Here is a 23,043-nt window from a genome sequence, read left to right on the forward strand (position 1 = left end):
TCCATAGGTTGTTCCAAGCAATAATCATTCAAATTGGATTCGCAAGTGTGTAAAGATAACCTGAGAAAATCGCAGTGAAACAATTTTGATTGGTAGTTACAGCATTCTCAATAAAAGGAATCAAAGACAACACCAGTGTTCCCAGACTAGTAATACAGACTATCCCAGCTGTGATGCTTGTTTAGAGTATCAAATGGACAGCTTGGAAACTGTTGGTTTCATGATTTGTTCATTGGGGCTTTAACAGAGTACACAAACAAGGAGGAAACACCAGCCTGTTATTGGCACTGGACTGCTGTAAATTTGATGAATGTGTTTAGTTAAATGACAAAACTCTCATTCTCACGGTTGCTTTGAAAAGTGGATGCGAGGTGTCTGGGATGTCAATATGTGAGCTCACACCATGGGAAGATTAGCACGAAGAGCCTGAGAAGGCTCCGACCTTTCAGCACACACACTTTGATGCTCGTGTGAATCATTTGCACATTCACACAGTCCACACCCAGGCCTACTCCACAGGTGGTGTGAGTGTGCTTGAGCGAAAACATGCATCCTCAGCCTTTCCCCAAACCCAGTGTAGTGTGTACACACGCTCACACAGAACAGCAACCGCCACAGAAGCCGGAGCTAGAGGACGTCCCGCTATCCACACCCTGTGCTGTCTCCCCTCCACACCCTCCACATGTGAACAGATAACCCACCAAACCATCACCACAGTCGCCGGCGCACACAAGTCTCACAACCGAGCCCATGGCCTCGCACAAGCATAAAAAAAAGTCAAGACACTAATTACAACCACTGAATGGAGTGATGCACAATTACAGAAAACTCTTGAAAGGAAGTTGTCCTTTCAACAAAGGCAGCCACAGAGCATGTGCAAGCAGGCCGTATTTGTGGGAACTCCTTCTTTCGGTCTGGTCTTGGCTCTATTGCGCCCAGCTTCTCCAAAGCTGATGGTGCTCTTTGGCTGGAGTGCGCCTACGTTATAGCAATATGTATGCCTCCATGGAATATCATTAGGAAGTATGTTTTATTAGTGGCTAATCCAGTTTGCCCAGGGCTTCTTAGCAGCCTATAAACATCTTTACAGTATCTCAGACATCAGCAGCGGACTCTTTCTTCTGATCTCGCATTTAAATAAAAAACCTTTTATACAGCAAAAAAATGTGGCATGGGAATCTCAAAGGAGCGGCTTACAGTGCTTCTATTGCTGGTAGCAAACAAATGTTATTTTAAGAAAGCAGGTTTCGTTTAATTTATGGGTTGCTAATTAAATCTCTTGTTGTTTGTGTCCTTTTAAGGTTTTGAAGTGGGCCTGGCTTTTTGCTAATTCTGTGTGTTAAGCAAAAATGTCACATTTTCCAAGCCCTGTAGCAACTAAAACTCTTGGCACACCTTGTTTCAAATAGGAGTTTAGAGTTGGGAAAGGGAGAAAAGATGGATTAAAAAGAAAAATAATCTGCTGTGTAGTCAGATTTGTTTGGATACTTGGAGGCAATGTGATAACTTTACATTGGTGTGATAGAGTGATGGTTTCTGTACTTTTAACACCATTGAAGATAACTTAGTGAACTAGGCATTCTGTTTGATTTTAAAGATCTAAATACAAGAAGATGTGTTGCATTTCTCCACAGACTTCCCAAATTCAGAGAAGGTCTGTGCCAGCCATGGGATACATCACACACACTGTCAGTGCTCCCAGCTTGCACGGCAAAACGGTATGAATTTTGTGTTATTTGAAAAAAAATAGCTAAATGAGTTGAGGTTTTTGTGTAGAAAAGTAGGAAGTCTTTGAAAAAGCACAGTCATTTGCAGCTCAACACTGAAAGCATAGCTGAAGGGTTTTTACTAAATAAAAGTGTTTACATGATTCTAACCTAAGCTAAGTCTTTGTTCAATCTAGCATATTTTATATTTTAATAGCAGTTATAGCAGGAACAGCAGTATGCAGGCCTTTGTGCCACTTGGCTCTCTCAGCTACTGTTTTGTCCAAATGTTATCAAATATTTTCTCTCATCCCTCTGTGCTTTCGCTGGCCTCTGCCCCCTTTAACCCGGGCTTGGCTGCAGCCAGAGGAGCTGACTCTGCTCCTCATTCAACTTCAGAGGCACCAGGCCAAGCTGGCTGGTGTACATAGCCCCAGCAATGCATTTGCACACCTGCAGCACCACCAGCACACCGGCCTACTGGGCCACAGCATGCAGGTCAGGGACCCTCATTCAAGCCTCATGCAGCAAAGTGCATCATGGTCCCTTTCTAAGCCCAACTGTTCCTGCGCAATCACTTCCCTGTCATCTCAACCATCCAAACTATTTCTACGTGGTTGTATGTATTTATTCGAACATTTTGGCATGGGCTGCACTCTGTTTTCACTACCTTCACAACTATGACTTCCTGACAAGTCCCACTTCTCTAAAGGAGAATGCCATCAGAGCTTTGTGTGGTGTGTATTTTGTAACTTGCCATGTTTAAAGCATGTTGTTTGTCAAATGTGCTTGCAATTTCGACTCCTCTTTCTCTCTGTCAGATGTATGAATTACAAAAAAAACCCAGCACATTTGTTTTTCTGCACCAATAAATGGTTTAGTTTTGGGGTCATCATTGTGAAGCAGCTGCAGGTCTCTGTCCTTCCAGCCTGTGAGGAAAGTACACTGTTGCCACACAAGCAGAGCACTGTAAAGTTGCCTTGGTGCTCAGCAATGATAACTCCTCCCATTTCCTCGCCATTTCTAGTCATTCTCTGGCCACCCTCCATGCTCATTGTAAATTAGAATCACTCCGTTTTACCACGTCATGGTCAAAACGTGTATTCGAAAAATGTTTTATGTCAAATATGAGAAGTTAAACCAGTTTTAATAATTAAATATTTGCTCCTATAACTTCAGTAGAAAAAATGGAAACAAATGAACATTTTTGGAGTCATCTCACCGCCCATTATACGTTACAGCTTCATTTCAATTGATTTATCTCTCCACTACTTATTCAAAGGCTGATGATACTTACATACAACTGAAGAAGGACCTGGAATATCTAGATCTGAAGGTGGGCTTCAACAAATAAAATGCCACTTTGTCATTTTCATCCTCTTCATCTCCCCACTCAATGCTACGATCCTTTTCTCCCTCTGCTGCTTCCAGCATCCTCCCACCTGTGTCCTCTTATTCTGTCTTTTTACTTCTTTAATTTCTGCCCCAGTTTATGCCTTTGGACATGCTCATTTTGTACATTTTCCATTTGAGAATAAAAAACTGTCTTTGCATCAATACTGGGACACATCCAACATGCACACATCCAGTATTGATTGGAACAACATCATTGACTCATTTGTTAATAGATGGGATATAAGTCTAGTCAAAAATTAGCTAAGTATGTGGGCCCCATGTACCTGCCGTCTTCTGAGAGATGCAGTCTGCTCCAAGTGTCATTTGTCTGAAAGAAAAACTAGACTGTATTTAAATTTGAGCAAAACATTTCAAATTATTGTTTTTTTTAAATCTTTTTTATTATCAAAACCATAACACTTATATTTTTCCAGTTTAAAGCTGATACAAATTTTTGAGTAGATGGTTCTTTTAGTTTACATTGTCTTGACAAACTCAACTTGAATTTCATTGTAATGTGGGATCTATGCAAAAGCTTTTCAAATGGAATGTGATGCATATCAGGGAATGTCACTGGATTTTCCTCATCCCTTTGTCAGATCATCTGCTATGACATACCCCAACATTTTATTTTATTTTAGATTTTCATTTGAGATGAACTCACACAGGCCCTCACGGTAAATAACCTCCTTGCATGTGAAGAAGCATTCTGTTTGCATCTAAAGTCTGTTGGTCATTACTTTGCTCATGATTTGCCGGCTAGAGCATTAGAGATAGCCCGAAGACTCTGTGCTGCTCTTGAAGATTTCTGTGGCAAAACAGTTTTTGGTATTTTCAAGGTTTTTTTTTTTTTTACCTGGAAGTCAAAACTTTCCAAAACCAGTTTGAATAAATGAACCAATTCACACAAAGCTGTGGTACAAAATGAAAAGATCATTTTCCATATTAGGGCCTCTACTTTCATGATGGTCTCTTGTTTAAGATAAAAAAAATTAATCTCTGTGATTTTTAAAAAGAATTATGAAAATGTAATACAATGTCAAAATTTACAACACAAATGCTTTTTTGTTAAGTAAAATATCCCTTGAATAACGAAAATATTATACTTGACAAGTGAAATGAAACAAGTGCAAATAGGATATTTCTTTTAAAAGTCTTCATGTATCGCCATTGAGGTATGTTTTCTACCCTAGTACAATTTCAACTGTAGAGTATATTGTATTTGGCAGATTGGTAGGTGTTATGAGAGCCTTGGACAGAAGTGTTGGGACAAATTACTACTAGAAACTTTCATGAGATTGCATCGCAATGCATGAACCTTCACACTTAAGATGGCCATCTCTTTGGAGCGGTAACTGCTTTCACTTGTCTTGGAAGGCGTATATATTTTTGCTCATTATCATTCTAGAGTTTTCAGAAAGTTAAGCATTCAGAATTTGAAGTTTGATTTTAAAAAATACAGGTTCAGGTTTTCCATTACCAGGTTCCCAATAGGTTTATCTGAAATAGTTTCAGAGTTCTGATAAAACATTTAGTTACATCTTTATGGAGGTCGCCTTGTGCACGTGCAGAAAAAAAAGAAACTGAACATTATCCAAAATGTTTTGCAATATTGGTGAAACATTGAAACTTTTTTTACTTTGAAAATCAAGGGGCCTGCCATCTTGTTTGAGCACAAAGCTTTACAGGTGCCTCTACCAATATGAGTCCATTTGGGTTTGCAATTTCGGTTTGCTGTCTGATTTAACGGAATATTTAACGACATAGCTGCTATTTCCAATGATTCTCCTATACTATTACCAACATTGTGCCATGCATTATCCATCACAAATGAAATGTCCTCATTCTCCATATTTGGCTTTCTGCCATGATGACATCCTTAAAGTGTTTGTCTGATTAAATCAAATTGATTCAATGAATAAAAGTTGTGTCCCAATACTTCTGTCGCCCTCCAAACATTTTTTTTTAAATCAACAATAAATAGGTTGAATGGAATCTAGTAAGCTTCGCTTAGAGAGGATTAAAATACATATGCAACATAAACTAAGCATTGAATATAAACAATATTAAAGGAAAACAAAGCTAAAATTTAGGACTGTTTTAATCTAATCAAAATAATTAAATTTTAAAAGTTTTTTTAATGTAAAAATCTTATTAATTTGGATTATATATAGTAGAGAGGTTGTGTCATTGATGCACAGTAGATCCTTAAAGTGCAGTATAGAATACTTTATTCATTACTTGTTCATTTCAAACTAAATCTGCTACAGCAAAAGCCTCTTTTTAAAAATGTATGTTCTGAATCATACCGCCTTTTGGTGTTTCTAAAGCTTTATGAAATGAAAGGCTCTAGGAATACGCATGTTTATGGGTATGTTTGCATATGGTCAGCCTTTCACGCAAACTTTATCACAGATAAATATTCATTCTCAGCATATTTTTCACTCCCTTTATATTGTATGTGGTTGTGCAAGTAAGTCTTGAAAGAGCAGCTCAGAGGGTTTTTTTATGATTTTCTACAACACAAAGATGCTGAAAACACTGCTTCAGCATAAATTTGTGTCACATTGAATTGTTTTATCTTCTTCCAAATTTTGATTTGGCTTATTTGAGTTGCAAGTAAAAAGTGTCTTCTGTTGAACCAAACCGCCTGGTGAAATGCGCTAAAGCATGCGACTGAATGTCTCTTAATTGTTATTTTTTGTGACTGGATTTTAGGTCACAGGACATGAGAGTTTAAAAAAAGACAGATCGAGACCTGTGAAAATAGCGGAAAGTGAAGCTGACGTGAGTAAATCTCAGAGTTCTCGAGATATACAAAATGAACAGCCTTTCTTTTTGTCAGATCTCCATTTCCGATCGCTGACAATCCCCTCAGAGAGAGCTGAATTTATTCCGACTTTGCTGTGTGTTTTCGGGCCGTTTTTCTGTCTGTGTGTTCTTAAGTTGTGGTAAACAGGGGCTGCATAGGGAATGGAACGTATGTGCGTTGCAACACTGTGGGGACACCCATCCACTCAGCACAGTGCCGGCCTGAGAGTATCGACCACCACTTTTATTTTCCTCCCTGCAATTTAAAGAGAAAAATACATGTAATGGGAGTTTTAGATGTAGAGCTGTTAAATTTTTCAGTTTGATTTTCCTGATCCTGCTCTTCTCAGCCTTTGTTTTTCGCTAAATAGAGGTAAATAATATGGATGTCCTGGCGTTTCATCATTAGCATTGTTCCACTTTAACAATTTATAAGAAATTTCAAGTAATTTTGTTGAAACGATGAATATTTCATGCAATTAAAAACAACAATATGTGGCAGCAAAATAAAAACAGCTTAATAATTAATTGAACAGAATGATAAATGGATCTGAGAAAAAAAAACAGTGTGAAAAAGACTGTCAACTAGGCAGTCTTATGTTGTTTTCATAAACACATAACCCATTTCTGGGAAAACAAATCCGTCAGCCTCAGTAAACATGGCTTTCTCCAAGAGTAAAAATATGTATTTTTGATTATGATCATTCATAATGGCGATTACGGGTGAAACACGCTCCAAATCCAGACACCAGTGAGCCTTTTGATATTTCTCAATGAGAAATGAGAATTCTTCTGGGCTTTTCCCAAAGATAAGCCTTATTGACAGACAATGAATACTACAGTATACAATCAATTCGTCTATCTGCCATTGAACGAAGACTGAGAATGGAGCGGTTGTGTTGTAAACAAGTGCTGTATATATTATTCTGACTGCTGTTTCATCTCTTTCTACTCTGCTGTTTATGTCTTTGCCAGTTTAGGTCAAATACTTTTCATTCTCTGCTTTTCTTCATTTTTTGTTGTTATTTTTCAAATTTGTTTCTCCTCTAGGTGAAATTAAGTCGACTTTGTGAACAAGACAAGATTCTGCAGGAGCTAGAAGCCAGGATTTGCACTTTGAAGGAGGACAAGGTCTTTTGTCCTATATTACAAAAGTTGCCTATTTTTAATTTTTTGGTACTGTGAGTTTAAAACAGTTTTCTCTGATGTCTTTGTTTGATAAAATATGTGAAATGAGCCTGATTCAATTTAGCTTGTTTCAAGTGTGTATACTGTTTTAAGTGTTTTCATTTTAGGTGATTTTTATGTACAGCTAGCAAAGATCTGAAATTCACAGTTTACTAGTTACTCCTACAGTGTAAGAGTAAGCTAATTCGGGCCTTGCTATTCACTGTTAAATTTAGAACAATAACTAGCACGAAGCACAAAACTTATTTCATATTTATGATCTCAATTAAATTTGCATTTAAAGTACCACTCCAATCATCTTTTGATATATTGTTAAAACGTTCCCAGTGCCCTTTTAATTATAATTTCCGGTATGCTGTTTTTAAGCAAAATGAAAAAAACCCTGTCTTGTTTTCTAGGACATAGTTTCTGCAGAGCGGCTGTAGTTCAAAAATGCGCCTCTTGTTGTGGGCGTGAGGAGTATGCATGCTCTCATGTCCCATCATTGACTTTGTTTACACGCCTTTGTTGCATTTGTTTACACGAGCAATATTGAGCCAGATGCCATGTCGGAGAAGGAAAACTAAGACGTACATGTCTATTTGTCTGCAATAGGATGCATCCGAAAGGAGCAAGCAGGAAGCTTGTGACCTGCCTTTTGAAATTTGTACAAAACAACAACAAGCTCTTTTTAGTTGCATTTTTTTCTGCTCCTGATTGCCCATGATTTGAAGAAATACTAAAAAATCAAGTTTTAATCTTGATTTTCTTTACATGTGTCTTCCATCATGACAAGGAGGCTAGAACACTAGGCTATAAACACCCAACAAAGAAGAAAATTCATTGGAGTGGGTCTTTAAATGTATAATAGTGGAATTTATTAAAGTTGTTCATCTGGATTTACTTTTAGCTGCTGTAAACTCTGGTGGCTGCTAATGATACTACATGTAGTGGGTGTGAATTATGTCAGATATGCCCTTAATAGCCCTTAGATAATGAATTTTCCTCCATGATTAAATTATTTAACCTGTTAACTTGTATACAAAAACCAAAAATAATCAGGCTGGAGGGAGACTTCTCTCTACTTTCTTGTTATTAGAGACATCCTCCACTGTTTTATGCTACCTAGGACAAGTTGGAGACAGTGCTGGATGTTTCCCATCAACAAATGGAGGAGTACAGAGATCAGCCCTCTCATGCTGAGAAAATTGCCTATCAGCAAAAACTGCTACAAGAAGATGTGGTCCACATCAGGGCTGAAATATCTCAAGTCTCCACAGTAAGACCCACTTGACTGATTAAACTTAAAATATGCAATGCCCTCCTCCTCCAACAGTGTTATGGTGTTTGCCTCTCTGCTGAATGCTTGTTTTCCAGCGAGCTAGAAACAAGATACGAGCTCACTTCTGTTTTTAGCTGTTCCTTTTCTGGTGGTTTCGAGAGCTGGTACAAAATGATTCAATATGAGTGAGTGGGGGACGGACCTGCGCAGACAGAGAAAATAATTAGTGTGCTTCATTGCTTGATATTCAAAATATGTACTGTTTGAATAGGAAGTAATGATTTACCAAACTGTTCATACCAATCAACATGATTTGGCATCTTAGCGCTGCGTTAATTTAAATTAAACTGTTTCTCTAGACAATTTCTGTGTGTATTTAAGTATATGAATTAATACTGACTCACTTTTGGAGAACTGACCAAGCAGGAAAGCCTAAGAAAATTAAAGCAACTGAAGGCCCCTTCTCCTAACTTTTGATTTGTCACAGTTTTAGGTGCACATCTTTACCGTACTCTGTGTTTCTCGACTACTGAAACAAAGCACAAATTCATGAGAAACTGTGACTACGGTACTCCACAGATGTTGCATTCTGTTTTATAGGAGATGGAGAACGCATGGAACGAGTACAGCAGACTGGAGAGGGATGTTGACTGGCTGAGGTCTGGCCTGCAGGGACAGCTGAACCGCATTGATCTCACCCAGGTCTGCACCTTTGATTTGAATTTGATTTGAAATGGTTTATTTCAAGCAATCAAATAAGAATAATACACAAAAAAAACAATACAATCATCAGTTATACATTCATACAATGACGAATCAAACTTAGGATTATTAGACATTAATAAATTAATAAATTAACATTAACATTAATAAATATTGCTTGAAATGTAGTGGAAGGAAGCGAACTTATATAATCCCACCCCTGTTCTACTGTAACCATTTTATTACATGATTTATCAATATCCGGTTCATAACTTTTATCAGACAGAATTGAATCCTGAAATATCAATAAAGCACATGACAAAGATGAATTACATAAATTATTTTGTAAAAAATAACTTTTAGAAATCAACATGGCAAATGCAGATCAGTTATCCAAAATATATGCAGATTATGTTACTTAGAAAAGTCATTTATATGATTAAAAAAATAATACTATATCAGTAAAATACACATAACACTTTTTCAGATATTTTCATAGAAAAATTTGATCAAGTATCTAAAGTTAAAAATATGTGCAAAATCATGTTACATTAGGAAAAAAATCATTCTTCGAACCTTCGTGATGCAACTCACACAAGCACTCATTCACTTTTAGGCTTTACATGGCTGAGAGCTTAAAAAGATTTCAGAATACAGCTGTGTTTTAATTTGACAAGAGAATTAAAGTCGCCCCATCACATTTAATTGAAAGTTCTGTATTTGTCAAAGAAGCTTATTTACTGTAATTCTACGGTCACACTGGCTCACAAATGCTGACAGTTTTTAAGTCAGTTTTCAGGCTCTATGTACAAAACGTGTGTCAGTGGTTAAACCAATTGAACTTTGACCAATTTGGGACTTAGATGTGGTAGTGACGCAAGGGTAGCACCCTTTTCAAAGCTCGGAAGTGCCAACCAGTTAAAAATTTAACAAGATTGAAATGAAGAAATGAATAATTGTGGTTTGTGGCTGAATTATATGACATCAAGTCTTTCATGTACCGGAATAGAGCTGTGAAAAAAAGCGAGGTTTGCACCGCTTCAACATTTCGTACCAAGCCTTTTTCAATTGCAGGTACATGTGTTTGTATTGGGTAGCAGTTGTCCAGTGTGAACGCCGTAAGCGCAGCTTAAGAAAAGTGCAAACCTTGGAATGTGAGTAGTGAAAGTGTGCTGTATGTAAAGAGAATCTGATGGGTGTTTATGTTTATCCCTGAACAGCAAGAAAAAGCCCAGATCAAGAAGGAGCTGCGAAGGATTGAGGATGTTATCGCTGGCCTCAGCACCAATAAAGCCAACTATAAAGTCACCATCTCCTCTGTTACCAACCCAGGTCTGGAGGCCCCACATTTACAAAATGTATTATTGTGTTGGAATAAAGCATGATATTAATTGCTTTAGCTTTTATTCTTAAATAATTTAATCGGTTAGTTCAAAAGGGGCCCAAGTCCAAGAGGTTTATTTTTTCCATGAAATGATTTTAATTGCATTGCTTAAAGGGAGGCTACACCAAATGATTAATACTTTACCCAGATTTAGCACCAGTTCATAGCTTACAAATGCTATAATATGAAGCACCTCACTGTTATAATTTCAGAGGACTAGCAAACTAAAGTCTCTGGACTTGGGCCCTTCTTGAATTAAACTGGGGTGCTGCCATATTGGATAACTAGTGCTGCCATCTATGGGATAAAGCTAAACCCATGCAAAAGAGGCCCAAGTCCAGACATTTTTGCACTTAATGCATTTTAAATGTCAAGCATAGTCAATACATTACAACGGACTTGGGACCATTTTGCACATAATCAGATAGCTTTTCCCTTGAAGACCATAGAACAAATAATATCTCTATTTTGAAAAATTGTGTACTTGGTCCTCTTTCAACTAATCGATTAAATTACTTGCATAGTTAAAAAAAGCAACATCTCTGCAGTATTTGTGTATATATGTACGATTTTCATCCCCAGAGAGGAAATTTGTGCCTTCAGTGTCAGTGCCTTCAGTTTCTTCACTGTCTGGAAGCCCATCTGCTATAGAGATGAGATTGTCCCAGCAGGAGCAGCAGCAGACCCCAAGCATTCACAGCAACACCCTTTCTTGTAATCTCAGCCAGCAACCATTACAGCACTCTGCAACCACCTCCAGTGGGTTTAAATGGGTGAGTGACTTTCCGACAGATGTTTCTGCACATTCAGACCTAGCTCCAGACTAAAAAAAACTCACCAGTCTTGATTTTTTTTAGAAATACAAAAAAAAATGCAAAAGACATGATAAGTTTAGAAAATGTTGTTATTTTTACAAATACATGTAAAAATGCTACAAAACATATTTTCTTAAAAAAGATTATCATTGTGCTTTTGATCTGTAAACATTAACTTTTTGTCATCAAACTTTTATTAAGGTTACATAAAAATTTGGGGCCACAACAGTGAGACAGGGTATTTGTAAGAGTAAAAAACTTATTTATATATATTAGGGGTAAATAACTAACAAAAAATATCTTTTTTTGTTTTACCAGTTCAATTTTGACTACTAAAAGTTGTTACTTTCCTTACTGTAAACCAAAGTAGCAATACTTGTTAAAGGAATACTGTTTGATGAAGCTGAAAAAATAGCTATAACAGATGCAATAAACACCAATGTTGAAGCAAAAACAAGTGGACTGCAGTTACCTTTAAAAGACTTAAAAAAATCAATTGAATTGTGTTTTCCAAAGTTTACATTAACTGGACTGATGATCTCTGACAACACCAATGGGATTCTGCACTGCAAAAACAGAATCTTAAGAAAGGAAAATAACCCTTGTTTCAAGAAAAAAAAATATTTTCTGTCTTGCAAAAACGGTCTTTAAACCATCTGTCTGCCATCCATGTTAAGTGACCTTTGAGGACTCACACTAGGACATTTACAAGTAGGACACTATTTTGTATGCAGAGTGAGGAAGATGTACCTCCTAGACCTCCTCTACCTCAGCTCTATAGTCCTGAAGAGCATCCTCCTGCTGTGCCACCGTTGCCTAGGGAGACCACAGTCATCAGACACACGTCTGTACGCGGCCTCAAACGACAGTCAGATGAACGGAAAAGGGACAGAGAGATTGGACAGTACACAAACGGGGACAGTAAGGTGAATCTAGCAGACATTCACTTTTGATGTTTTTGCTACCTTTTATGCCCAGATAAGAAGGGTTTTCTCATGTGAAATGTCTGTGTTTTTTCCCCAGGTGGAACTCAGGCCTTTCTTAAGTGATCCGGAGCTCATGGGAGCTGGTGATGGCTCCAGCCACATAAGTGTTGCACTACCTAGGCACGATGGAGGTTACCAGACATTACCCAGTAGAGGTAGAACAATTGAGAGACAGGCCAATATACTGATAGTGTTTGTAATCAATTATGAATATTGCACCAATGGCCGTATAGTTAAGAGCAGGGTTTAATAATTGTTGACCCCCCCTCCTTAGGATCGGCTGGCTCCTCACTACGAATGAATCATTCTTCAAGTATCTCCTCTTATGTGACTCTCCGGAGATCAGCCTCAGCAGCTGCAATGAAGGTGAGGCACAGAATTGCATAAAAAGAATTATAAAGTCTTGTACTGCAAATCCTTAGTATGTCTCTCCATGTCTTCAATTCTACAGAGAAATGTATGAATTTAGGAGAAATCTTTTGACGCTTGTTGCAGATGTAAAACATTCTGGCGCTTTTAAGTTAACAAAATGGTGCTGGGGAACTCAGAAAGGTCGGTTGTAGGATAAATGCAATGTTATGTCTTTTCCTTAGAACCTTTTTTCACAATGAGCGGTTATGCGAGGAGAAGCATCAGATATGTGGAATTTAGGGAAATGAAGGAAGCAGAAACATTTGTTTGTTTGTTTCAATCAAAAAGGCAATTGAGTTCTTTACATTTAAATTCTTTGACTGCTTTTGTGATTCTGATGTAAAAAATTGAACACTGAAATCTAAAATTTAAAACAACTCATTTTAGTATGAATTTTCAAAGAACTATTTTAAAATGTTACACATAAAAGTTTCCCTTTTCAAATATAGTTTAAACAATTAGCTCCTTTATAGATGGGATTGCCAACATAAATGATGGCTAGGGATAGGATAATAGGTTGCAGCTCCTTTGCATTATAATTTTTCACAATACTGTGCCTTGACCTACTTTTAACTAAAAATAAAACTTTAAAGAGATCGACACTCTCAAAAACTGGCTGTAGAACAAAATGACTTCAAATTAAAAGTAGCTGCTATTTCTCACTATGCTCACGTTTTGTGCTCTTTTACATTGTGCTCACCTCAAAAGACAGATTTAACATACAATAAAGATTTGCTTGTGTGTCTTGATAAGTGAAAATATAAAGGCTTATCAACCAAGTAGAAACCAGAGCCCTTTCAAATGAAAGCTTAACTTGAAATGTAAATGAGGAATGTGTGTGTCTCATTTTGTCAAGCATGCCAACATATGTTCCTTTAGATGTAAGGACTTTTTACTGTGGTATTAAAGAAGCAGCCACTTAGATTGCCCAGCTGGTTCCCAGCCAGTGGAGCTGCTTTGCATTGCCTCCTTGGGGTCTTCATTTATAAAGGATGCTATGCAAAAAAAAGTTGGAGAAAAGAAGCTGAAATGCACATTCACAATTTTTTAACACAAACATCAGTGTTTACAAAAGAAAAAAGATGTGATAAGAGAAGCTTTTTTTTCTGTGTTTATTTTCCCTCTTCTGTCAACTTTACATGAAGCTCTGCAGGGTTTTCCACAGGTAAATCAGTCACGTTGAATAGAAAAAAAAAATACCCAACAAACGTGTAAATTTTCAAAGTATATGCCTTATATAAGGAGGTGTGGGAATAAATTTCTGTATTGATCGTTTACTATTTACACCGCTGTGTGAGGTTCTGAATACTGCAAAATACAAGCGATAAAGGTCTCTTAAAAAAACAGTTTTCACAATTAACAGAAGAGAGACAACTGAATTTTTGCTGAATTTGGAGGCACGGATGAGATGCAAGCATGTAACTGCCACCCCTCGCAGAGAAAAGATGCAGAAGATGCACCTCCAATCACATCCTAAACAAAAACAGTGTCTCCCTCTGTGTTCCATTAGTGCCAACAACAGTCTGGTAACAATCCATAAAGGGTCATGTCAGCTGTGATAGTTTTTATACTCTGCATGCTTCTCTTTTAACATTTTACCTTACATTTAGTTTTCTTTTTGCTGTAAACACTGTGCACAAGTCTCATGTAGTCTATTTGTTTACGTTCCTCCTTTGTGAGACACGCTTCACCTTTTCTGACTGCAAAGCTGACTTTCTGCTCTACTGACCTGATAACATTTTCAGTTTTCTATTTGGGCAGCTTGGCTACTTTACATGTTTGTATATTATTTTCCATTCAAATTGACATTTTTGCATGTAAGATTGAGCTATATTTTCTCCTATACACATATTTTCTAAAAAAACGTTTAGCTCCAGGCAGTTTGTCCATGAACATTTTTGTTCAAGAGCTTAAATCTTAAAAACAATAATTAATATAATTGTTTTGATATCATCTGTAATACAAAATAATATACCAATGTTCCTTTGCATATAAAAATGTGCACGTTGTCTCTCTTTGTAGCATCAGCTTTAAAGGCTTATTTTGGGTGTGTCTGTTTTCAAAATGTCAGCTTAAGGATACTTTCAGCTGGTTATTAGGTCTGCTTGTTTACTTTCTTTATTTTTTGCTGTCATCTGCACCTTTTGCTCTTCTTCTTAACTTTATTTCCTTCTACTCCTCTCAGGAGAAACCAAAAAGTGCCTTGGAGCGTCTGTACTCTGGGGATGTAGTGCAGCAGCAGAGGGGGAAGATGAGCGCCGATGAACAACTGGAAAGAATGAAGAGACACCAGAAGGCCCTCGTCCGCCAGCGGAAACGCACTCTGAGTCATGGAGACCGGCATGCATCTTCATCACCGCGCGCCTCTTCCTCACGCCCACTTTCAGCCGACTTGGGATCAGTATGTTACTAAAGCGCTGATACATGTCACTCTTGCATGCATGCAGTGAACTGGGCGGTGATCCACACTAGTAATGCATGCTTTCCTACTCTGTTATGTTACACTGATATTTTTAAGCTAAAAGGAAGCCATAATATGAGTGCAGTCTGGTAATTCACTGTGCAGCTATAACTTTTCTTTTTGCATGTTGTTTTCAGTCATTTATAAATAAAATTTTACTGCAGACATTTTTACTCAAATAGCACGATTAGTTTAAGTAGACTCAGTGACATGTGTCTGTATGTCAAATAATCAATACGTTCAGTAATTTTTATTCTAAAACGTAATCCACAAAGTTAACAAGACATGAGTTACATGTTTGCTTGTCTTTCTGTAGCAAAACATTACAAAACTGAAACTTTCTGGAAACAAAAGTGCAAAGGTTTCTTTTTTACAAGCATGTACAGTTCTTTCAGATCTGTTATCTGAAAGCAGAAATAATACTATAACATACAAAGTAGGCTACTTCAGATACAGGTTTTTGTAGCAATTCCCACAAACATTCAAATAATTCTGAGTAGTACACATTCTAACTGTCACGGTGAGGTGGCTCGAGAGCCGGTTGGACCCAGATGCAGAGGCAGGAGGCAAGGATCAGGGCTAGTGGGTTTTAATGCACAAAAAGAACAAACAAAAAGCGCTGCAGAGCAGGATGACAAAAACCAAACGAAAACTCACTGTGGCGTGGCGAGGGACAAGGACCGAGGAACAGGGCATGACATGGCATGAACACCAGAACAGGAATACTAATGGACCAACACAGGAGGAAGGCAGAGACAAGACTTAAATACAGACAGGGCAGACAAGACACAGGTGGACACGATCAGGGCTGATGGGGACCAAAGGAAGTAAAACTCAAGAAAACAGACAAGACAGGAGACTTTCAAAATAAAACAGGAAACAGAAACAAGACAGAACAAGGACCAAAAACAAGACAAGTTCAAATCATGACACTAACATCCCTTTATCCATTTCATTTTAAAATCTGTTTACATTTTTTATATAAGAAAAGTATCATCAACTTTTTTGTTAACTCATTTATTATATTTGTGCTGTCTGATCGCTGCTGTTGCAGTCTCTGCGCTCTACATCTGTTTGTAGGTGTGTTTGTGTGTTTATTTGTGTGCGCGAATGTCAGAAAAATATATAAGAATAACTGATAATCCCCAATAATAATAAAAAAGTAAAGTAATTTAATAAACCTTACAAAACTTACCAAAACCAATTTACATTCCATTAACAATTCTTCCTAAAAGCTCACATATCTCAACCTCACAATATAATAAACATTTTACAATAAGGGTTCAAATTGTGCATTTACGTATATCTTGAGATTGTGCAAGATTCTTAATGAGGTACTTTAGTGTATTCACAGCATGTGTTCGAGTCCTGTTGTTTTTCTGGATATACTGGCTTACTTTCTGTGAGAAAACCTGCATGTATATGGTAACTCACTTTGCTCCATAGTAATTGGCATTTAACCAAATGTTCAGATTTTAAATGTTTTTATTTAAGTTTACACAATTAAAAATTTGAAAAAAAAAGAAAGTAAAAAAGCTCGAAGTGGAAAACAGACAACCATCCAAAATCCTGTCAAATGTAGGTCACTGTTATATTCTACCTCATTTTATTTCAAGTCTGGTTGGTTGTGTAACCCTTGTGCTATCCTAGGCACTTTAACGTTGGGAGTTGGGTCATCTAGACCCACTAGACAGTGCGCTGAACCTTTTTTCTTCAATGATTTGTGAACCTTACTGGTGTCCATGGATTACATGAAATCTTTCCACCTTTATCCACCTTTGTCATGGTAGGGAGGACACGTCAATGCAAGGGTGGGGTCATCTAAGATAGCACAAGGGTTAAAAAAGTGTCCTTGTCTGACTGAGGGAACAAACAGGCAGGATTAACAGTCAGCATGAATGAAGCAGAAATGAACAGAAAGAAAGACCACCAATCATTCTGATGTTTTTTTTTTTTTTACTTTACTGTGCATCTTTTGTTTTGTCATGGTCCCTCAAAAAAAGAATCTTAATGTTCTAGAAATTACCCATTTGACAAACTGCAAACTTCTGGGGGGAAGAAAAGCTAGTTATACATCTTTAAGGCAAGTTAAAGCTGATCTACACTCATCAACCACTTTGTAAGGTACACATTGCTAACACCGGGTTGGACCCCCTTTTGCCTTCAAAACTAGCTTAATCCTTGGTGGCATAGATTCAACTAGGTAGTGGAAACATCAGAGAGTTTGGTCCATATTGACATGAGAGCACCACGCAGTTATGATTATAAATGGATGGACATGGTTAGCATCAATACTCAGGTAGTCATGCTCGTTAGTACTAAGAGGTCCAAAGTGTGCAAAGAAAATATCCCTATATATCTATAATATAAACTGCTGATACAAGGCAGAATGGATCCATGCCTTCATGTTTTGAGGCCAAATTTTGACCCTACCATCCGAATGTTGCAGCAGAAATGGAAACTCTTCAGACTAGGCAATGTTTTTCCAGTCTTCTATTGTACAGAAGGTGAGTCTGTGCGAATTGTAGCCTCAGTTTCCTGTTCTTAGCTCACAGGAGAACCACAAGGTGTGGCCTTTTCCTGCTGTAGCCCATTTGCCTGAAGGTTGGACGTGTTGTGTGTTCAGAAATGCTCCTCTGCAGACCTCGGTTGTAACAAGTGGTTATTTGAGTTACTGTTGCCTTTTTATCAGTCTGAACCAGTCTTGCCATTCTCCTCTGACCTCTGGCTTCAACAGGGCATTTCTGCCTTGTTGAAGATCGTTTCTCTTTTTCTTACCATTCTCTGTAAACCCCAGAGATGGTTGTGGGTGAAAATCCCAGGAGATCAGCAGTTTCTGAAATACTCAGACCAGCCCGTCTACCACCAACAGCCATGTCATGTTCAAAGTCACTTCATTCCCTTTTCTTCTCCATTCTGATGCTTGGTTTGAACTATGTTTGTATAGAAATGCTGCCATGTGATTGGCTGATTAGAAATTTGGGTTAATGAGCAGTTGGACAAGTGTGCCTCATAAAGTGGATAGTGATTGTAAAGTGTATAAATCGAGCAACATCTGAGAATTACTTATGTTTTGTTTGTAATTTGCGCCTTTAGATCAACGTGTCTCTGTTCCAATTTCTTTTTTCCTCTGTTACTTCAGAGGATAATATGTGGTGGTTGATGATGAGACAGCACTTGCTTTTGTTTCGTAAATTTTTTTTTGGAGCAAAGCATTATTTTTAAACCAACCGGGAGGTAAATGGCTTCCATTTTACATCAAAGCATAGCTTTGATTGTTTGCTTCAGTTTGAATGCTAAGTGGAAGGTTGTCTCTATTAACAATGTAAACGATGGGGGAAAAAATAAATGGTATTTTCCAAAGAAATCTTATTGCCATGTTTTTTTTCTCATTGTCTTTCATGAATGTAGAGTGTGTTTTCATATTTTTGTCGATACATCTGGAGCTGTCCACTTCAGTGTTTTTGGAGCTGCCTAACTGACAGATCTAAATATTCCATTTAGAAACTTAAATCCATATTTTAACATATTTAACTCTGCTTTTTTTCACATATGCATGCACACTTCTTTTTGCTAAATACTGATAAATCTGTTCAGAGCTAGATTTCCGTACAGTGCGCTTTGCATGAGTCACATGATGCATTTCAGTTTGGCCTGATGGATATCATGGCAGCACCCTGTGGTTTGTTTGACTCTCTGTGTCTTTCCTGTGTACACTGTCCAGTGGAAGAGAGAGCAGGAGTTTGACCTGCAGTTGCTTGAGCGAGCCGTTCAAGGGGAGGAAGCTCAGATTGTTAGGAGTGTCCAGGGAGCGGAGAAACCTCCTGAACACAAAGAGAGACAGCGCTCGCACTCTGATGAATGGCTGACTTTCCGCTTCTTCACCACCACACCTCCCACCCAGGAGGCTGACTTAGAGCCACTGGACTACGAGCTGGATCTCAGTAAAGAGGTAACTATATGTTTTCTAGACACACAATGTCTGGAATCGGATTTGCTTGTGCTCAGATTTAAAGCCAACAAGCCAACACTTGTGCTGTCTTTCCTGTGGGAAGAAGCTGTAGATTTTAAACGCACACATACACTTGTTGAACAAGTTTTACTTCACTCTGAAATCACACGGTGTACAGATTAGAACTTTTAACCTCAATGCCATGAGGCAACAGAATTAACACACCACGAAAAAAATGTGCACTTGATACTTGAAGATTGTAACAGCTCCGAAGACAGGCTAAAATGATTTGTAGGAGTTTGTTAAACTGTTCTATTTGCAAACTCAGTTTATAAAAAAGGTGAAGGAAACTAAGCATTCTGGAGAAGGCCTCCATTCTGAAGGGCAGCACAGAAGAAGAGAACAGGTTGCAGTGAAGAAATATTTTGATCACCATTGAAGGAAAATTTCAGTATAAGCAGTGGTGATCTGACCTGCATTGTGTCACTTAAAGGGCTGCAAGGTCAAGGCAGCTGACTGCTAAAGTTCACTGGTGACAGTTTGTTCATGGTGAAGTCACCTCTGCAGAGAAGTTCTGAGGCTGATCAGCATAAACAAACACAATTTCACTTCCTCTTTGTGCAACACCAGACTCCTAAAGGTGTCTCCTCCTCATAAGCACTCTTTTTCTCAGACTCATTTTTTATTAAAAAAAAAACACATTATGAACGTAAAAATCGGAATCCTCTTCTTAATCTTTTACCTTTTTCAAACCATATTATAAAAACGGAAAAATCTCACCAGGGTAGGTCAGAGGTGCAGACAGGGACTGGCAGGTGACAGAATCTGGTAAAAGGCAGGAGGCAGCAGTAGAACTGAACAGCCTGGCTGATTTCCAGCTGAGCAGGTGTGGAATTGGGGTCAAAATGATGATACAAATCCAAAACTTAAAAAAAAAGTTTATTTAGTAATAAAGAAAGTTACAGGGAAAGGATATCTTTTGTAGGATCTGCCTGTAGTTATTCTATTTTATCCTATAGGTAACAAATTCACACATTTTAGGTGCAGTAAGACAATAAATTGGTGAAAAAAAATGTGACTTTTATTTTACTCTATTTGGATCTATGATGTCACAGAATCCTGCAAATCTGATCCTCTCACCAATGTCTTTTTTTTTTACATTATTTTTTGCATTTGTTATCCCTAAATATACAACTTAAACAATTCAAATCACTTGTGAATACAATTTGTTCCATAAAAACGAAACAATTTAAAAACTTTAAAAAGTTTCTGTTCAGCTTCCATAGAAGTTGCACAGCCACATATCCTACCCCGATGAGCTCACATAAAGAACTGACCAGATTTAAAAGGTACATTTAAAAACAGCCAAGCAGTGTCAAATTCATAGTCATATAGAAAATCACAATTCGAAGGAAGAAGTGAAACTCTGGATTCTGGTTTTGGACATCACAGACAGGATTTTTTTTAAAACTTTTTTTACAGAATGTGAACATGAATTTTTGTGTTGCTAAAACTAAAGCAGAACACTGACTTTTGAATCAGCACTTGTTACATGGTAAACAGAGAGCAGATATTGGTGAGCTCCATAATTTTAAAGTTTCAGAGAGCTGCTTCCACTAAGGTACAGCTCTTGAAATGACTTTTATTTAAATGCTAATCTCTGTTTGTGCATGGTCTCATTAAGACAGTGCTTCCCAAATAGTGCAAGGGAGGGGCGCGCACTAGTAGCGGTTTTAGGCACAGGTAATACGGGAAATTGCCTGGAGCGCAAATTTAACGGGACGCGGTGGTGACAGCGGCTCAGTGCTTGGAAAAACTATTATCTGTTATATGACAGAGTTCAGCCTAAAACTGTGAACTGCTGTCCCTCCAGCTGCGCTCCTGTCTCCTGTCACACGCGACTGTGTGTGTGAAGGAACGAAGAGGAGTAGTGGGCTCAGGCTGCCAGGTGGAACGAGCAGCCTCTATTGCGCAACACCAGGATCATCACGTGCCTTTAGATTACTCAGCTCATGCTTATAATGTCATTCTTTATTAACTATTGTAGACATTTTAATGACGTGTCTTTGTTTTCCATAAATGTATTCTTTGTCTGCCTGTCGTTTAGTTGGTGTCAGTATTTGACATAAAGACAGTAGGTAATGCAGGAAAACTGCTGCACTTTATGAGATCATAAATAAACAATCGATCATTTATAAAAAATCTGCACAATGTTTTTTTTTTAACCTATTTCTTCAGACTAAAAATGTTAAATATATTGGTGCTGCAGTGTTGATGTTTCAGAGCAATTCACATTTAATATTATTTATTGATTGAATTATTTTTCTCAGCATCAAATAGTTCAGTCGGTCAAAATGTTTGTAGTTTAAATAAGGACTGACAGATTTTTTTTATTTCAGGCACTTTAAACTTCTTTTCTGTTTTAGACTATAGCAGGGTTTATGTGGCAAAATAAAGTTAATATTTATTGAAAGTGGATTTATATTGATATTTTTCTTATGTTAATGTTAAAAGATGCAATTTTAGGTATACTTACATAATTTTTATAGATACTAATCTATATATTGTCACCGCGCGAGTGTGTGTGGGGGGGGACATTTTATTTTTCCTAGGGGTGTCTTGCAAAAAATAATTGAGAACCACTGCATTAAGAGCCTGACTAAACCCACTTGTTTTCCAGTTGTCCAAGCCTCAGAAGGTTTTGATTCCAGAGCGTTACGTGGATTCAGAGCCTGAGGAGCCACTCAGTCCTCAGGAAGTGGAAGAGCGCCATAAAAAGGTTGAGCGTATTAAAAGCATACTGGCAAAGTCAAGGTATCTAATTTGTCCTCATTTACAGCTCAAATATTTGTTCATAAGTGTTCATGTTTGGGTTTTTTGTACTCATTTGACAGCATGCAGAACATAGCTCCAGCAGTGTCTGCGGACAAACCTGAGGAGGAGCCGGTGACCCTGGATTCAGCTCTGGAGGAGCAGGAGAGGCTCATCACCATGTCCTATGCTCTCGCCTCTGAAGCCTCACTGAAGAGCAAACTAGTTGCAGGTCAGTTTTATAGATGATTTAAAACCACTGTGCCTTTTTGATTATTTTGGATTCATGAGCTGATGATGTGTACCTTCCTAAAACAATTACAAAATTCAATGGTTTGTCTTTCAAATGAGGAGGAAATGTGCTAAACTGATGGCTTTGTGGGGAAATTAGCTTGTAAAAAAGATTTAAGGGGGTAAAATATTCAAGAATGCCCTATTGATAAAAAGACGTAAGGTGTGGAGTCAGGGAGTAAGGCCGCTCATTTCCTAATAACCGAACATTAATTCTTATTACAGGTTCAGATAGTCTCTAATTGCAATCCATGTAGAATCTTTCAGACGGGGGAGGAATCACTTGATGGGGCCATTTTGTGGGCTGATCAATGGCAAATCAACCAAGTCAAACTCAAACTCTGCATCTGAGCACTGCTACGGCGGCTTTGAACGCCGCTCTGAACCAGCATAAAAGACACTGCTCTCACATCTCCTCTCTTTCATACTTTACAGCAGAGAGGCGAGTTAATTTTCACTCTAGCTGCTGCAGATTGTCAGTCTGTCTGCTCACACACACACACACACATTTGCAGAGACACACATATATGTGTCACATGCCCTAACACTCAAGCTGTCAGCGTGTGTGGAAGCTTAATATGCACAGTGAAGTAAAGTCAACAATTATAACATTATTTCCAGCGTAGAAAAGTGCCAAAGAATATAACTGGTGGCATCTTGTCACTGCAGACAGAAGCAATGAGTTCCTCTCCCTTTGGTGTTTAAGTGAGGTCTGCTGGTGTGCTTTCAAACCCATGAATTAAAAGAAAAGTCTATTTATGCATGAGTGACTTCAGAGACCACAGCTGCCATGGAAGCAAGAGGATTCAACATTGCACTTACATGCACTCTGTTTCACAATGGTGTTTTTTGGATTGTTGAATTGATAT

The 23,043-nt window shown here is 37.9% G+C and overlaps 1 protein-coding gene across 14 annotated transcripts in view; it reads left to right on the top strand.

Annotated features, from left to right (window-relative positions):
• Positions 1-23,043, top strand: part of LOC101165134 (pleckstrin homology domain-containing family A member 7) — a 66,637-nt gene that overhangs the window by 40,635 nt on the left and 2,959 nt on the right. For 8 of the 14 annotated variants that reach the window (XM_023953433.1, XM_011489456.3, XM_023953434.1 and 5 more), the window contains 16 exons: positions 1,635-1,718; positions 2,070-2,204; positions 2,989-3,042; positions 5,820-5,888; positions 6,963-7,043; positions 8,209-8,358; positions 8,962-9,063; positions 10,284-10,395; positions 11,030-11,220; positions 11,997-12,188; positions 12,286-12,403; positions 12,523-12,614; positions 14,845-15,060; positions 18,845-19,072; positions 21,753-21,886; positions 21,967-22,115. In XM_023953433.1, coding sequence (XP_023809201.1) covers positions 1,635-1,718; positions 2,070-2,204; positions 2,989-3,042; positions 5,820-5,888; positions 6,963-7,043; positions 8,209-8,358; positions 8,962-9,063; positions 10,284-10,395; positions 11,030-11,220; positions 11,997-12,188; positions 12,286-12,403; positions 12,523-12,614; positions 14,845-15,060; positions 18,845-19,072; positions 21,753-21,886; positions 21,967-22,115 — 2,107 coding nt within the window. The remainder of the gene's footprint in view (positions 1-1,634; positions 1,719-2,069; positions 2,205-2,988; positions 3,043-5,819; positions 5,889-6,962; positions 7,044-8,208; positions 8,359-8,961; positions 9,064-10,283; positions 10,396-11,029; positions 11,221-11,996; positions 12,189-12,285; positions 12,404-12,522; positions 12,615-14,844; positions 15,061-18,844; positions 19,073-21,752; positions 21,887-21,966; positions 22,116-23,043) is intronic. The other 6 variants (XM_023953437.1, XM_023953445.1, XM_023953435.1 and 3 more) reach the window with 5 other exon arrangements.

Source organism: Oryzias latipes, chromosome 3 (assembly GCF_002234675.1).
Source record: "Oryzias latipes chromosome 3, ASM223467v1".
Classification (NCBI taxonomy): Eukaryota; Metazoa; Chordata; class Actinopteri; order Beloniformes; family Adrianichthyidae; genus Oryzias; species Oryzias latipes.